General features: G+C 42.4%; 1 protein-coding gene across 4 annotated transcripts in view; it reads right to left on the bottom strand.

Moving 5' to 3' along the window:
- Positions 1 to 5150: 5150 nt before the first annotated feature.
- Positions 5151 to 18634, bottom strand: part of LOC134342924 (phosphatidylinositol 4-phosphate 5-kinase type-1 alpha-like) — a 103344-nt gene continuing 89860 nt past the window's right edge. For 2 of the 4 annotated variants that reach the window (XM_063041626.1, XM_063041627.1), the window contains 5 exons: positions 17969 to 18121; positions 16749 to 16896; positions 15620 to 15697; positions 13261 to 13381; positions 8763 to 9826 (listed from right to left, as the gene is read on the bottom strand). In XM_063041626.1, coding sequence (XP_062897696.1) covers positions 9713 to 9826; positions 13261 to 13381; positions 15620 to 15697; positions 16749 to 16896; positions 17969 to 18121 — 614 coding nt within the window. In that variant the 3' untranslated portion in view covers positions 8763 to 9712. The other 2 variants (XM_063041628.1, XM_063041629.1) reach the window with 2 other exon arrangements.

Here is an 18634-nt window from a genome sequence, read left to right as displayed (position 1 = left end):
AGGAAAAGGGCCTGAAGCAAAAGTTTGGGCACCCTGCATGGTCAGTATTTACTAACACCCCCTTTGGCATGTATCACAGCTTGTAAACGCTTTCTGTAGCCAGCTAAGAGTCTTTCAATTCTTGGGCCGTCTTGCATCCACTGCTCTTTTGAGGTCTATCCACAGATTTTCGATGGTGTTTGGGTTGGAGGAACTGTGAGAGCCATGGTAAAACCTTCAGCTTGCGCCTCGAGGTAGTCCATTGTGGATTTTGAGTTGTGTTTAGGATAATTATCCTGTTGTAGAAGCCATCCTCTTTTCATCTTCGGCTTTTTTTTTTAGACAGTGTGATGTTTGCTTCCAGAATTTGCTGGTATTTAATTGAATTCATTCTTCCCTCTACCACTGAAATGTTCCCCGTGCCACTGGCTGCAACACAAGCCCAAAGCATGATCGATCCACCCCCGTGCATAACAGTTGGAGAGGGGTTCTTTTCATGAAATTCTGCACCCTTTTTTCTCCAAACATACCTTTGCTCATTGCGGCCAAAAAGTTCTATTTTAACTTCATCAGTCCACAGGACGTTTCCAAAATGCATCAGACTTGTTTAGATGTTCCTTTGCAAACTTCTGACGCTGAATTTTGTGGTGAGGACGCAGGCAAGGTTTTCTTCTGATGACTCTTCCATGAAGGTCATATTTGTGCAGGTGTCGCTGCACAGTAGAACAGTGAACCACCACTCCAGAGTCTGCTAAATCTAGTAGGGGACCAAGGGTCTAGTGAGATGGAGGAACTGAGGGAAATACATGTTAATAGGGAAGTGGTGTTAGGTAAATTGAAGGGATTAAAGGCAGATAAATCCCCAGGGCCAGATGGTCTGCATCCCAGAGTGCGTAAGGAAGTAGCTCAAGAAATAGTGGATGCATTAGTGATAATTTTTCAAAACTCTTTAGATTCTGGATTAGTTCCTGAGGATTGGAGGGTGGCTAAAGTAACCCCGCTTTTTAAAAAAGGAGGGAGAGAGAAACCGGGGAATTATAGACCGGTAAGCCTGACATAGGTGGTGGGGAAAATGCTAGAGTCAGTTATCAAAGATGTGATAACAGCACATTTGGAAAGCAGTGAAATCATCAAAGTCAGCATGGATTTGTGAAAGGAAAATCATGTCTGACGAATCTCATAGCATTTTTTGAGGCTGTAACTAGTAGAGTGGATAGGGGAGAACCAGTGGATGTGGTATATTTGGATTTTCAAAAGGCTTTTGACAAGGTCCCACACAGGAGATTAGTGTGCAAACTTAAAGCACACGGTATTGGGGGTATGGTATTGATGTGGATAGAGAATTGGTTGGCAGACAGGAAGCAAAGAGTGGGAATAAACGGGACCTTTACAGAATGGCAGGCAGTGACTAGTGGGGTACTGCAAGGCTCAGTGCTGGGACCCCAGTTGTTTACAATATATATTAACAATTTAGACGAGGGAATTAAATGCAGCATCTCCAAGTTTGCAGATGACATGAAGCTGGGCGGCAGTGTTAGCTGTGAGGAGGATGCTAAGAAGATGCAGGGTGACTTGGATAGGTTAGGTGAGTGGGCAAATTCATGGCAGATGCAATTTAATATGGATAAATGTGAGGTTATCCACTTTGGTGGCAAGAACAGGAAAACAGATTATTATCTGAATGGTGGCCGATTAGGAAAAGGGGAGGTGCAACGAGACCTGGGTGTCATTGTACACCAATCATTGAAAGTGGGCATACAGGTACAGTAGGCGGTGAAAAAGGCGAATGTATATAGCAAGAGGATTTGAGTACAGGAGCAGGGAGGTTCTACTGCAGTTGTACAAGGCCTTGGTGAGACCACACCTGGAGTATTGTGTGCAGTTTTGGTCCCCTAATCTGAGGAAAGACATTCTTGCCATAGAGGGAGTACAAAGGTTCACCAGATTGATTCCTGGGATGGCAGGACTTTCATATGAAGAAAGACTGGATCGACTAGGCTTATACTCGCTGGAATTTAGAAGATTGAGGGGGGAATCTTATTGAAACATATAAAATTCTAAAGGGATTGGGCAGGCTAGATGCAGGAAGATGGGTCACAGTTTAAGGATAAAGGGTAAGCCTTTTAGGACTGAGATGAGGAAAAACTTCTTCACACAGAGAGTGGTGAATCTGTGGAATTCTCTGCCACAGGAAACAGTTGAGGCCAGTTCATTGGCTATATTTAAGAGGGAGTTAGATATGGCCCTTGTGGCTAAAGGAATCAGGGGTTATAGACAGAAAGCAGGTACAGGGTTCTGAGTTGGATGATCAGCCATGATCATACTGAATGGCAGTGCAGGCTCAAAGGGTGGAATGGCCTACTCCTGTACGTATTTTCTATGTTTCTATGTTTCCTGAAGGTCTTTTGCAGTCAAATGGGGGTTTTGATTTGCCTTTCTAGCAATCCTATGAGCAGTTCTCTCGGAAAGTTTTCTTGGTCTTCCAGACCTCAACTTGACCTCCACCGCTCCTGCTGCCATTTCTTAATTACATTACGAACTGAGGAAATGGCTACCTGAAAAAGCTTTGCTATCTTCTTACAGCCTTCTCCTGCTTTGTGGGCATCAATTATTTTAATTTTCAGAGTGCTAGGCACTGCTTAGAGCAGCCCATGGCTACTGATTGTTGGGACAAGGTTTGAGGAGTCAGGGTTTTATAAAGCTTTGAAATTTGCAACACCTGGCCTTTCCTATGATGACTGTGAACAAGCCATAGCCCTAACAAGCTAATTAAAGTCTAAGACCTTGGTAAAAGTTATGAGCTCAAATCTCTTGGGGTGCCCAAACTTTTGCATGGTGCTCCTTTCCTTTTTTTTTCCACTCTAAAATTGTACAAAACAAAAATAATACACTAATCTTAAAATGTTGAAAAGAATGTTTCATCTTTAACTTTATCACTTTTGGAGATCAGTTCATCTTCTACTCACTGAACTATTCACAGTAACAGAAATTTTGACTGGGGTGCCCAAACCCTTGCATGCCACTGTATATACCATATCAACCACAATCTACATCAATTTATTTGTTATTTTCTCAGAGGCACAACCTGTACTTCACAAAGCCATGTTGACTATCGCTAACAAGACTATGCTTCTCCAAATGCTTGTAAATCCTATCACTAAGAATCCTCCGTCATAGTTTGCTGGTCTAAAATTCTCAGGGTTATCCTATTACCCTTCTTGAACAAAGGAACATTTGCCATCCTCCAAACCATCAGTACCACGCTTATGGCCAGGGAGGATGCAACGATCATTGCCAGAAGTGCAGCAGTCTCTTTTCTCGCTTCTCCCAGTAACCTGGGGTATGTCTTATTTGGCCCAGAGAGACATCATTCATAATGTTTCTCACAAGCTCCAACACTACGTTTCTAACCTTGATATTAGCCTGTTCTACACTGACCTCATAGTCATCAAGGTCCCTCTCCCTGGTGAAAACTGAAGCAAAGTATTGATTAAGGAAAGCTGCCACCTCCTCCACTTCAAGGCATGTTTCCCTTTTTATGCCTGATCAGTTCTACCCTCACTCTAGTTATCTCCTGTGCTTCACATACACGTAGAATGCCTTGGAATTTTCCTTAATATTACTTGCCAAAGCCTTCTCATGCCCTCTCAGGCTCTACGGCCCCTCATGGCCATCTTATAATTCTCAAGACCTTTGGCTGACTTTTGTTTCCTAAATCTTAAGTACCTTTCCTCCTTTCTCTTGACTAAATGCTCCAACTCTATTGTCAACCATGGTAACTTCATGTGGCCATCCTTTCCGTCTCAGTCAGACTAACCTACCTCAAGCACCATGCACGTGGCTCCTAAACAACCTCCACATTTCTGCAATAAGGAGGTGCCAATCAATTATTAGAGAAGTTGAGGTCACCCATGACAACAACCATAGAAGTTTGCACCTTTCCAAAATCTGCTTCCTGCTTTGTTCCTCTGTTTTTTTTTGGGGGGGGGGAAGGGGAGAGAGATGAGGGTCTATAGAATACTCCCAATAGTGGCTGCTCCCTTCCTGTTTCTGACTTCCAACCACACTGACTCAGTGAATTTGAACTGAAATGACTTTATTTCTTATATTCTTCACATACATGAGTAAAGATCTTTACATTACGACAATTCCTCCAGGATGTCCTCCCTTTCTGCAGCTGTGATACTATCCCTGATTAGTAATGCCACTTCCCCACCTCTTTTACCCCCTTCTTGTGCCTTTTGAAACATCTGGGTTCAGATGTTTCAAAAGGCACAAGAAGGGGGTAAAAGAGACATCAAGCAATCATTCCAGGCTTTGCAACACCATATCGACAATGGTTGCAATATCACAATCCTATGTACTGATCCAAACTCCAAGTTCACTCTTATTCTTAATACTGTTCACATTAAACAAATTTCAACCCATCCTATTGACTACACATTGTCCAAGGAGACTTTCCTGAACACTTAAACTCCACTCTATCTAAACCCTTTGCTCCATGGCAGTCCCATTCTACATTAGGAAAGTTAAAAACTATATACTATGACATCGTATTACCCTTGTAACTTCCTGCCATTTACCTGCATATTGTTTCCTCTAGTTCCCATTGACCATTTGGGGGTCTACAGTACAATACCCAACAGGGTGATCCTCCTATTAAGTCTCAGCTCCACACATAAAGCCTTACTGGATGATCAGTCCATAATTTCACCTTGGAATATTGCTATGATGTTCTTTTTCCTTCATCACCACCCTGGAACATTTAGCTGTCAGTTCTATCCCTCTCTTAGCCATATTCCCTGATCCAATTTTCAAGTATATCCTTTTTTGAATTTGGCTACGAAGAATCTATTTCCCCAAGTACTCCAGATTCAGTATCACCAGCGCCAGAACAATCTTGCAGGATTTTTGAGCACTGATATGCTTGCAATGAAGGCAAACAGTCCATTTAACTGTTGAACAATTGGGGAGTGAGGAGAGTGGAGGGGATTTGAAAAGATCCCAAACGACAATTGCTTTACCCAGAGGGCAAATATGCATACATGGACTGAGTTGACCAGAGAAAGTGGTTGGAGCAGCTGTAACAACATTTAAAGACATTTGGATAGGAGGGGCTTTGGATAATGCTGTGCATCATGCATCACCCTTTAAGCCAAAGGGTCTGTTTCTGTGCTCTATTACTCTATGACTATGAGAGGATGATGGAAAAAGAGACAGCATGTGCATAAGTATGGAGCAGTGGGAGAAATACCCCTTTTCTGCTCCCAACACCAACTTAAAATAATAAACTTCTACTGATGTCAGAGGCCTCATTTTTTTTGGCAACTTCGGTTTGTTGTACCCCCATTAAAGTCACACAGACACAAACATTTGGTAAACTGTCCATTTATATACAGATAGATACAAAGTTGATGAAAAGTTAGATATTTCAATGTTCAAAAACTAAACAAACAGTACAAATTAAATATGCTTTACTGTTGTCTCACTGTAAGGGAATTGGGCGGCGGAAAGAATGAAGGAAGCCACATACCGGCCCAAGTCAAAGACAATTTTCTGTTACTTAGAGGCACTGTTCCTCGAGCCACACTGGCACCACCGCTAGAACATTCACTATGAAACAAAGAGGGGCCACAGTTACGGCCCCTGACCAATGCTTCCCTGCTCCTCCAGGTTAGGTTAGACATTGGACACTGAGCAAGAATGACCCTTTCCCCCCTTGAATTCAGGTGCATACTGATCATTTCCTCTCTCAAGCCTGCCCAGCAGAAGCCAAGTTTGGTAATGACAAGGGAAAAGGAAGAATCTGCATTTCAGAGCTTACTTGCAGGGCTGAATTAGAACCCTATCCAGCAGGGTTCTCAGGTTCAGACCCTGGCTTTGACAAATATTCAAAAAGCTCCCCACTGACTTGTGTTATTGATATATTTCATCCAAAGCTCACAAACTAGGACTTTTCACATGGAGGTGAGAAACAGAGTCCCTTTCTCCATTCCTGGCAAGGAGGTTTGAGTACCCCCAATCACCATTCCATTAGTAATAGCACCTTTAACTCCTGCTGCAAAATCTTAGAACTCCAGATTTATTTCGCTGCAATTAACTCTAGTGTTCCACACTGACACATCACAATACCTTCTGAGTGGAGAGCTGACATCAATCTGAACTGGAGATGAAAACCTCCCCCTCTTCTCATGAACTGGGTGAAAAAGATAATTCTCAACATAATTGTCAAGTATCTAAAACATCCCAGGCAGAAGAAATACACGTGTTAAACTAAAACATTCATAACCAACACCATCATTGGAGTTTGTTACATTCATAAAGTGGATAGAATGTTGTGAGTTGTGAAGATGTCCTTATGCCAAACCACTCCTCCAGTGCATAGCCAGAGAGGCAACACAGCTTTCTCTGTAATCTAAACTGCAATGGCACTCTGCACAACTTGTACATCAGTGGCTACAATTTAGTGCCACGTGTTAGGACTAGGCAGAGTTCAGTTTATGGAATGCTGCATTACAGGGGCCATTCAGCCCATCATGCCTACACTAGCTCCCCCAAAATACTGATAGAGCATCTGGGAAAAGGCAATACTGGAAAACATGTCAGACATCCCAAAGGCAGGTGGGAGCAGTCAAATGCTACTGCTAACCCAGTAAGATCAGCCAAACTCTCAACCCTGCATCGCTGGGATTGTCTCAGACCTGTGAAGTCACTGAAATATTGTCGGAAATTGTAACAGATTATTTTTGCATAGCCAGATCCCAATAGCAGCAGTGTGATGAAGGGCATGTAATACCTAATCAACACTCTGTTTTGTGCTCAAGGTGTTTGATCAAGAAAGCCATGAGGGCCAGAGTTAACCAATCAAGATCCTCACATTCATCCAGAAGTCTGAATAGCAACTCTATTGCACTACAAAGTGCAAATGTGAGACTGACTGAGGGACTGAGATGTAAATGTGTGAAAATCCCAGCATATGTGTGCCCTTTGGAATAATTTAAATTGTGGGGGGCAACTGCCATCTATACACTGGTCTTCAAGAAAATACCTAGCCTGCAGCTGGGCTTTGCTACCTTCTCCAAGCTACTGTAGCTGAGGTTTGGCAGACATCTTGAGCCTCCCGCCAACACCACACTGACTAGGTGACTAACCAGCCAGGTAAAACTCAAAAAGTGTCCCAGGCCAGGATTAAAAACCCATATTCCAGTGTTTCAGGTGTTTGCTAAATCACCACTCTGGAGCAAACCATGATCAGTTTGTGGAGACCCGAAGGCCACAGGCTGGACCCCACGTCTTGGCAAACCCTGGTGGACATCAGAAAAACAAGGATTCTAGATTCGATTGGAAATGGTCCACATCCAATTAACCTGATGCACGTTAAGACTTTTCACAAGCCAGTTCAGTTATGAAAGTCCAGCGACCATGAGGTTAAACTGAGATTCTGTTGACAATAAAAGCAAAAAGAGTCACACTCCTGTACCCAGGTACCACCCCTGCACCCTAAGATAAATAATGGCACAGAAGCAGGACCTGGCACCATACTGGAATCAATACCACACAGGAGGTTGCTAAGATTTTGAGTGGAGAATAGATACAACAGGTAGTTTACCCAACAGCAGCTCCTTCACATTCAGAACACACCAGTGGGCTCCACAAAATCCCATCCACTCAGTGCAGAAAGGATGATCAATCAGCTGCTGCTCTACAACTAGGTGTTTACCTGCAGCCAGGGAAGAGGAAGGTCTCAACTTAAGTCAAATCTCTGGTCCTCCACCCTGCGCTTTAAAATAACAAGGTGCTGGTTTGAAACCTTGGCCACAATAACAGCACCTGCTGAAGTTCAGTATTCTTTCACAGATGGCCACGACACTAGCCCATTAATAACTAAATCTATATGCAACACACTTGAGCACCCTGGGCGGGGGGGAGGAGATTAATTGCTTCTCAGTGCTGGATGGCTTGCAGCACACAGTTGGCAGGCCAGCGTGAAAATTACTTGATAGCGGCAACAGGATAATTCCTTCACAAGACAAATTGGCACCAACACAGTCCAAAAGGTTTTACAACTTTTGCATATATAATCGAGAATACTGCAGCAAGTCAGTACATGTAGGAAAATACACTGGATTCCACAATGTCCACTCTCTCGTTTTCAGGCACCCAACAATTTCCTTTTCCATTTAACAAAAAGGAACTATTAAAAGTCTTCTAAAGGCAAATTTCTCCCCGGCTCAACAACTGAAAAACAGTTCTTTTAAATATGATGTCCATAAATATTAATTCAGGAAAATGCACAAACACACACGTCTGTAAAATAAGGCAGTAGGGGACTGTGGGGTTAAAAAAGTGTCTAATATAGACATTTGAACAGGAAAAGAAGAGATTTTTGGCAGGGGTAACCCAGCAGAATAATAAAACTTGGCTCCTTCCTTTGTTCAATTAGTAAGGAGCAAAATGTCCCAAGCAATCCTTCACCAGCATCTGGAAAAAGGAATTAAACTGCTTATACAAAGAATTCTTGCACGCTGCTACCCCCAACCCTAAAGCTGAGCTGCCTGCTTTAGCAACAAGAGCACATGGTGCCAAGGCTGCTCTGACTGGCATCAAGGCCAGGAAGGTAGGGGGTGCTGTGTATAATCTCACCTCCCCCGTTAGAAGTGTCCTTTAAAGTCTCCCTTAGTTCTGTAGTTTCTGGGCACTTGCTGCGATATACAAGAAGAACTGACCCAGGTAGATGGGAATTATTAGATGTAGTTCATACTCCATCCAGATCACTGAAACAGAATAAATAGAGAATTAGTTTCTCAGAAAGGGGCATTTCCACCCCACCTGCCAAAATGAAGACAGTAACTCCACAGTGCTTCGTTTCCCTGAAGTGTCCAGCAATAAACCCAGACAGTACACTTATTTGCAGTCTACACACATCACTTGCTAACACCAAGACACATGCTGAAGGCAGAGGTTAGGATGCTATTGACCTGTCTTTTAAATTATACATTTCAATAGTTCACCAATTCCTAGTAAATGGAATAAAACACTAAGCACACTGCCTTTCACCAATCACCCTTCAGTAACTCACTGCCCTTCACCCAATAACCCCTTTTCTAGCCTCTTCACAATGGACCATTTAAGGAAAATTTGAGCTAACTCTGGTCTCTAGATCACCAGGATCTCCACTGCCAATTACAACTGCTGCCCTGGGATTTCCTGCTTAAACCTTCTGGCTTTTTTACAATGCTCCATGAAATTCCCTCTCTGCACAAGCTTTTGGGTTACCTGTCATATTTACATGTACCGTTCAGTTAATCAGATGTTCTTTGAGAGTTCCTCAAAAAATGCTTTGGTAAACTTTGAAAGAGGGTGTATGATTAGAGGCTGCAGGTGTTGAATGTGCTATGGAATTTTGCCATGCAGAAATGCAACCACTTTAAATGAAGACGTACAAGCAGTGGATTGGGCTCTGCGTTAATGAGCTTTGATCAAGGAGTGATGGCTAGGGCAATGGTGGCCAAGGGACCTTTCAATCCTCATCCCAGTGGATTGCTTCACCCAAGGGAAGGCAGCTGCACAGCAAGCAGAGACTTGCTCAAAACCTTTGAAATGACATTGCCCAGAATATAAGCAATTTTCCAACATGGTGACCAGCTGAAAATGGATGTTGCAAGAGGGAGGGTGGGAAGTGGGATTGGAAGGGGAGAGTCCAAATGGAGCAACTCTATATCAGGGTGGAGTTTTACAGGAGAAAACTTACTTTGACATCCTTGCTATTAGCCTCTGGAGGCTTTGGAAGACATGGGGGCCGGGGAAGTATGGGTGATGAGCAAATCCAATACCTTCCCTCCAAGAACTGGTGCAGAGTTAGCACAGCGAGGCAAACCACCAAAAAGAAAAAAGGGCAGCATGGAAAGCAGCAGAGAGAAGAAGAGTTAGATGTTAAGGCAATTTATAAGCATCAGCAAGGTCACAATTAGGAAGTCATCTTTTCATTCAATATTGAGGAAGTCACAGAGTTTATGCAGATGGTACCACACACAAAATGCATTGTAACACTGCAGAACCACAAAGGATTATCATTCCGACATTACTTTCTAATTAGTTAAAAAGAGAAGCAAGACTGTTGTTACACATCTGGATATTTATCAATGCAATGCATTGTAAAATGCCAAGAATGCAGTTGGAGGACAAGAGGGTGACTGCCACTGTCAGGTTAGGGACAAAGTAGAAGAATAATAAAGGTTGAAAACACCAATAAAAGACAAAAATACAATCCACTTAGTCAATTGCATTAAACAGTGAATACATAATGAGTTATTCACCAATCACAACACAGAGTGGGGCCCCATTGGGTAACCCAGAGGTCATTCCCAAGACTATAAATGAAATTCTCCACATCTTTGGAATATAAAAAATCCGATGCTTGTCCCTAAAACCTGCTGATGTTTAACAGATTCAATGACAAGGACAGTTAGGTTCAGCTTGTACAGAAGGGAGTATTTACATGTCTGTGGTGATTTTATGCTCTACCTAAGTCCCTTCTAAACCCAGTTAGTGCAAACTTCTGTTCACATATTTACCAGCAGCTCTTAAAGCTTTTCACTATTCTCAACCTCAACTACCCTGTTGGAGACAAGTTAAAGACTTACTCTTGAGTGAAGAAAGATTATCCGTGAATTCCCACCTGTCTGATATTTATAGCTGACGGACTGGGATTTCTCATCATCCCTTTACCCACTGCAACGATCCAACTTTAAGGCTTCAGCTACAGTACATCCAGATAAATACCAGGAATTTTTGGGGTACAGTATGGTGCAGAGGGGGAAAGAGATGACAAATGCTACGTGCACAAGGGGAGATAAATCCACTGCTCCAATGCACAGTCCTTTCATGAGGGAATGCCCAAGACTGTGGGAACATAAAGGTCAGGGACGGGAGAGCTGCTGAAGGCCCTGGTTCCAATGATGGAGTCAGCAAGACCTGTGGATGGATATACAGGTCACTGTATTTAACCAATTTCTTCAATAACTGACCAGAAGAGAAGATAAACTGCAAGAAAGATGTAGATAGGTTACACCAGTTACATGGGGCCTAGATAAGATCATATCTGGAATACAGTATATAGTGATGGTTTCATTTAAAGAAAGACGTTAATCTATTGTAAACAGTAAAGACGTATTTGATAAATAACCGGTATTGACGAGATGCCTGTTGAGAAAACATTGGGAGAGGCTAAGTTTACATTCTCTGTAGTTTAGAAGAATGAGAAAGTACTGATTGAAACACAAGATGCTGAGAGGTCTTGAAGTAAATATGGTTAGACAGTTCTGATTGCTCCCTTACAGGGAGGATGTGGAGGTTTTGGAGAGGATTGCCTGGATTAGAGTGTATTAGTTATAAGGAGAGATTGACATACATGGATTGTGTTTGCTGCAGCGTCAGAGGCTGAGGGAAGACATGGAGGGTTATCTGTGCTGTGGAGACCAAGTCATAGAGTATATTTAAAGTGGAGGTTGATAGGTTCTTGACTACATGGAACACAAGAAATAGGAGCAGGAGTAGGCCATCTGGCCCATCACCCTGCTCCATCATTCAATAAGGTGATTGACCTGACCATGGACTGATTTCCACCAACCTGCGTTTTCTCCATAACCCTTGATTCTCCTGCTATACAAAAATCCATCCAACCTTGCCTTAAACTGAGGTCACTTCCACTGCTTCTATTAGTCAGGGCATCAAAGGTTATGGGAAGGCGGCAGGTGAATGGGATTGAGAGGGATAATAAATCAGCCATGATAGAATGGCGGAGCAGAGTCAATGGGGTGAGTGGCCTAATTTTGCTATGTCTTATGGTCTTGCAATAGAGGTGCAGATAAGGTAGAAACATCAGATACCAAAGGACATAGCTTAAAGGTGAGAGGGGAAGTTTAAAGGATGTGAAAGGTATGTTTTTCGTTTTTTTAAAAATATACCCACAGGAGTTGTTGGTGCCAGGAAGTAGAGAATAGTGATGTTTAAGCGACATTTAGACAAGGACCTGAACACACAGGGAATGGATGAATATGGATCATGTGCAGGCAGATAGCTTTAAGAGATCAGCCACCCTCAGGTTGAAGGAGCAACATCTCATGTTCCATCTGATTAGCCTCCAACATGAACTTTGATTTCTTCAACTTCTGGGAATTCTTCCCTCCTCCCATTTCCCACTCTGGTCCCCATTACTCTTTTCTCCTCACCTGCCTATAATTCCCACCATTGTCTCTCTACTTTTCCTTTCTCTCATGGTCCACACTTTTTTCAGATTCCTCCTTCTCCAGCCTTTTGCCTTTTTAACCTATCACCTCCCAGTTTCTTACTTCACTCACTTTCCCTCACCCACCTAGCTTCATCTATCACTTTCTAGCTTGTTCTCCTTTCCCTCCCACCACCTTATTACTCTAGCCACTTCCTCCTTCCTTTCCAATCCTGATGAAGGATCTTGGACCAAGACGTCAACTGTCTATTCATTTCCACAGATAGATGTTGCCTGACAGCGAGTTCCTTCAGCTTAACTTGTCACCATGGTCAGCACTGACAGCAGGGCTGAAGGTCCTGCTGAGTTGTACTGTTCTAGTTCTCTTGTGGAATGAAGTAGAACTGGGTGGTGGGGGTTCATTACTTAAAAGTAAGACAATAATTTTCTCTCTTAAGATTGCAAGACTTTTGGGATACTTCCTCAAAGATCGGTGGAAGCTGTGGCTTGCTACATTTTAAAATTCATGATAAGGATTACTGGGGAATGCAAGGTAGGGTCACAATTCAATCAGCAATGAACTTAACTGGCATTGGGAATTTGAGCGACTGAGTGGACCATGTCTGTTCCTAAGTGATGCTGCAACTCTTTATAGGTCATTAATGAAATGACTGTCAACAAATGTGGGAGCTTGGATAAATGGATTTGCAAGAAGAACATTACAAGAATACAATTTCCAAAGCTGAGAAACAGCAAGATGACCATGATGATCTACAGTTTGTGCAATGGGAAGGAGTGGGAAATTTTGACCAACTTTAGGAGATCCAATTCTAAAGCTTTGCATACTTTGAAGATGAAAATGTCACCCAGTATAGGACCAATCTCCCTTTCATTTGGGATCCAGCCATTTGCAGTGCACAGGCGCTCAAAACCAAACAACTCTGTTGTCTGCTAATGAACAGTTGCTCTCTGAAAAGCCTTATGTCAGGAAGCAGCCCCTCACCTCACTGCTAAAGCCAGCCACCCTCTCCATTCAACTCCACCATGGTACTTACGAAGCAGATTTCAGTTTCTAACAGTGTGTCATGACACCGGTTGCTTTCCTCTGCTTTTGACGCAACAGAGAGCTCTGAAAGAGGGGTCCCCGAGGCTGGCTCTGAAATAATTGGAGGTATACTGTGGAAGGGGAGGAGGGAGTGAAAAAGTGGAGGAAGAAGAAAGACAGGCAATAAATTCCTTCAAGATTCCATTCTTTCTACATGAAGCCTGGAATAACAGGACCAGTTTAAGAGCTGACCCTGCTTGATGTTATCAACACTATCAAGACTGTGGTCAGTGTGAAATAGAAGGTGGATCACAAAGTGCGAATGCAGAAATCTCCCCATGTAGGTAAAGCTATGAGAGAGTGCCCAACCCACTGAAATAGTTACTGGCAGGGCTATGTACTGTGCTGACACTGGACAGTACTGTGACAGCACTCTACCTCAGAGCCCTTTGCACAGACAAGGTCTTCTGGGGAAAGGCTGGAATTTAAAGGAGCAGTTCAGACCCAGTAAGGTGCCCAATTCTGGTCTCAGGGCACAAGGACACAATTTTGGAAAATTTACTTTGATCCTCTACTTCAATTCACTCTCATTTTTGAACCCCATTGATTCCTTTTCCAAGAATTGATTTATAAGTGAAAGGAGTGAATGCATGTTTCTCTCCAAGAAATTTCTCATCTATCATACAGTCATACAAAAGTACAGCAGAGAAACAGGCCCTTTGGCCCATCTAGTCCGCAAAGCAACTTAAACTGCCTAATCCTATCGATCTGCACTGGTATCATTGCCCTCCATACCCATGTATCTATCAAAACTTCTCTTAAATGTTGAAATTGAACTTGCATGCACCACTTGTGCTTGCAGCTCGTTCTACACTTTCACGGTCCTCTGAATAAAGTATCCACTTAAACTTTTCGCCTTTCACCCTTAACCCGTACCTCTCGTTGTAGTCCCACCCAATCTCAATGGAAAAAGCCTGATACCATTTACCCTATCTATACCCCTCAATTCTGTATACTTCTATCAAATCTCCCCTCAAACTTCTATCTTCTAAGGAATAAAGTCCTAACCTATTCAATCTAACCTTATAATTCAGGTCCTCCTGAATTTTCTCTGTACTCTTTCAACCTTATTTACATCTTTCCTGTAGATAGGCGACCAAAACTGCACCAATACTCCAAATTAGTCTTCGCTGTCTTATACAACTTCAACATAACATTTCTGTACTGAATATTTTGATTTATGAAGGTCAAAGTGCCAAAAGCTTTCTTTATAACCCTATCAACTGGTGAAGCCAGTTTCAATGAATTGTGGATGTATATTCCCAGATCCTTGTTCTACTACACTCCTCAGTGCCCTACAGTTGTCTGCAAGACCTATCCTAGTTGGTCCTACCGATATGCAACACCTCTCACGTTTTTGCATTAAATTCCACCTGCCATTTTTCAGCCTAATTTTCCTGCTGAAAGCCATGATAGTCTTCCCTCGCTCTCCACTGCACCCCCCGCTCTTGGTGTCACCTACAAATTTGCTGATCCATTTAACCACATTATTATGCAGATCATTGATATAGATGATAAAGAACAACCGACACAGCATCAATCCCTGCAGCACGAGTCAGTCTGTGAGGCCACCATCTACTACCACTCTCTGGCTTCACCAACAAAACCAATGTCTAGTCCAGTTTACTACCTCACCTTGAATGCTGAACAACTGAATCTCCTTGACAACCTCCCATGCGGAACCTTGTCCTAAACGTCTCACCTTACACCAAAACTGTCCTGGTTAAGTTCACCAGCTAGGAGGAATTCTTCATGTCATGCCCCTTCTAAATTTTACTCAGCATGATTAATGGGATCACCTGCTAAATTAATAAACACTAATGATACAGGCAGATTTTAACTATCCTCAAAAGCAGAAGTTTGCCATGCCAGGACCAGTGCTGTTAAACCCATAACCTTGAAGCAGAGAGAGGTAGTGAATTTTTGGTAATTACTCCCAGGCAAATGAAGACGTTCAAAACAGATATTGCCATCCAAAGAGCAATTTCAACACAGACATAACACCCAAATCACCAAAATCTCAAGACAATGGTGGGAGACTGGATCTTCCATTATCTCACCAACATCACACAGCAACCATTCAAACAATAGGCAAATACCACCAACAGACAGACAGGTTAACAATTTCAATCTATTTGCAAAACTTGGAGCACCCCATCTCTCCAATCCTAACTGCACAGGAGAAATAATAGTTGCACCATCAGCAATACTGTAGAGCTTGCCACGTTTGGCTGAGCTTTCTCCCTATTCAGGTTTGATGCTCCACAATGTAACATGGCATCAGTCTTGTTCTACCCCTGTACTCTCACCTTTCTACGCTGCTGGCAACTAGTTCATTTGGATGCTGCTCTGTCTCGTCGGTGGTGTGCTCGTCCAATCCTATAGGCCTGCAACAAGAACAGGTTCCAAGGTCTGTACTCATTATAATCCAGACGTCGAGTTACACAAATTCTTTCACAATTATACTGGATTCTTAACTTTGCAAAAATACCCACGGTGCTTCACAAGAGTCAGGCAGAATTCTCCAGTAACTCACATTGGAAAACGAGGCCATGTCACCACTAAAAGCTCAGGGGTGCTGGATCTGAATGTTTAATTGTAATTTCCTTTGCAGTTTAAGAATTACCTGCTTGTATTTTATATAATTATTTATATACAAGTAACGGCTTAATATGCTCCTAGTGCCCTTAGTATGTATATGCAAGTTCAGTGTGTTGCCCTGGTGGTTATACAGAGTATAATTCTGGAAAGTTTTGGAAACTTCTTTGTTCTGCATTATTTGAATAAGAAGTACTTCATTGGTTAGCTCTCATCTACAAATTTGAATGGAATTTTTCTTAACTACGTAGTACAAAAGCTGCTCCATGCTCGGTGCTGTCTTTTTAGATCCTTTTGTTTCTATCTCCCTTTGCTCAGCAGACCTCTATCACTGTCTGTTTCAATTTTTCCTTTGTTCTATCAACGCTTAATAAAACAACCGTGAAGCAAAAACTTTTGTGTCTCTTTCCCGACTTCTGAAAGAACCTCAGACTAAAACATAGAATCCAACAAGGACGAACTTTTAAGGAGATGGACGAGGAAAGCCAGAAGTGAATCCAGGGGCCAGGGTTCAGGCAGATGTTGGAAGAGCTGCCAATGAAGCAGTAAATATTTTAAAACCAGCATCTCTGGACTGCAAAGTGAGGTAGGTCAATGAATACATGATGATAAACTGATGCAAGAACACAAACTGAAATTTGTGTAACTTTTACAAAGTGGGAGGCTGGTCAGGAAAGGCCTTCGATTGTCAGGTGCTGAAGCATCAATACACCGACCTTAGGAAAATATTCCAATAATCACTATTTATGGGATTATGGTGAAAGAACAGGGTAGGTATCTAGCACAGACCCAATGGCCAAACAACCTCTTCTACAGTGTGTAATCCCAACAAGAAATGACCTTGTATCGGGGGAATTAGTTCCTGTGCCATCCAGCGCTCCAGGTTCAGCAAGGGAAGAACTGGATAAAGTTGTGGCAGCTGAATCACTAGCAGCCTCATCAAGAGGTGGGGTCCTGGGTAGGATGTCAGGCCGACCTTGATATGCTCCTGAAATAAAAGACAGAAACAATGTCATAAATTAGTGCTATCTTGAGCAGAAAGAACCCAGAGGACTGTGAGAGTCAAACTGCTCTTACTTCCCCATATTTCCTCTTTTATTCAGACAGATCAAGTGTTATCAGCCTCATCTCAGTGGCTGCTGCAGCACAATTAACCTCTCACTGGATGAACATCAAGCGTTAAGGCTGAGAGTTCAAATATCACCAAGGAAGTTGGGAAATTTAAAATTTAAGTAACAAACAAATCAAGAATTGAGAACAGTGAATCTCAGTTTGGTGACCATTTGACTGTCACTGAACTCAGCTGGTTCACTAACGTTCTTGAAGGAAGGAAATCCACTGAAAATAAAAACTGCACATGCTGGAAATCCAAATCAAAAATAGGTCAGATTGCATCTAGAAAGAGAACCAATTTAGGGTTCAGGTTGAAGAGACTGTCAGAAAAGAAAGCATGTTGAGGTGCAGGGAGGATGGAAGGAGGAAGATGCTTCAGACGATCAAATTGATATGCTGTAAATAATGTGATCTGATGAATGGGTGAATGGGAGCAGTTAAAGAGAATGTAAATAAAAGAATGTAGGAGTTGTGAAATGAGGAAAAGCAAAAGGAGAAAAAAATCCAACAAGCTGAGTGAGTATCCCCAATGGATAACTGAGACAGATCGAAATCAAGTCATCTGAAATTGCAGAATTCAATTTTAAGAACTGGGCTCCAATGTGGCAAGATGAGGCATTGCACAACCTCTGATACAGCATTCTGTCCAATGCTTTTGAAAATCTAAATGTACTACATGTAAAGGTTTCCTTCTATCAACACTCCCTGTCACATCCTCGAGTTCAAGCCAACATAATTACTTTTCTTCAAGCCACCTTGACCAAGTTTGATCATCTTCACCTTTCCTAAATAATTAGTATTTTCTCCTTGATTGGGATGTCATTCACAAAACTATGAGATCAGAGGCATGCAAGAGAACAGAAATAGTGCTGAGTGTGACAGAGTCTGAGCAAGACATTTTTCAAGACAGGGCGGGCTACAGCCATGAAGGAATTTGAAAATTTTACCTGGTTCTATTATTGCTTGAGTGATCTCCCTGGTAGGCACCTGGCCTTTACCTTCCTCACTCAAGGATGAGGGTGGCTGCCCAGAGCCACCTGTCGCAGGCCGCCTCACTGATGTCATACCGAGTCTGCTTTTCTTTGACGGGGAAGGTTTTACTAAATTAATAAAAAAGCAATAGTATTAAAGGCACAAACTAACACACAAATACTTAGTATGCAATTATTTTATTACTCTCCACCTCCATAGCACACAGACAGGATATGCAGACTTACTACCAGTAGCCCACACTGCCTGGACAATTTTGCTCTCTTGGTTTTGAGGTTGGAAAACAGCTTGAATTCCACCATAAAAATAGAGAACCTTGACTAGAGTGACACCAAGACTTCCTTTTCTTTCTTTATTCACAGATGGCGATTAGGACTTTCATAATAATCTACTGGCTTCCAGGCAATTGTTACTGAGAATAGCTCAGAGTGCAACAGAAGAAATTCACTGATTTCTGTAATTCCTGTGATTCCAGGATTACAGAATAAACTGGCTGTACCAAGAGTGATGTTAAAGTGTCAACTTGTGCACTGGATCTGCTGTCATTGGACACTATTAACATGCCTCAGAACTTCTACAGCACCTTAAGGATATGGTACCTCTAGAGAAGCACTTTGCAAAGT

The sequence above is a fragment of the Mobula hypostoma genome, chromosome 2, assembly GCF_963921235.1.
Source record: "Mobula hypostoma chromosome 2, sMobHyp1.1, whole genome shotgun sequence".
Taxonomy (NCBI): Eukaryota; Metazoa; Chordata; class Chondrichthyes; order Myliobatiformes; family Myliobatidae; genus Mobula; species Mobula hypostoma.
Note: the sequence above shows the minus strand (reverse complement) of the source record. Positions and strands in the feature narration are given on the sequence as shown.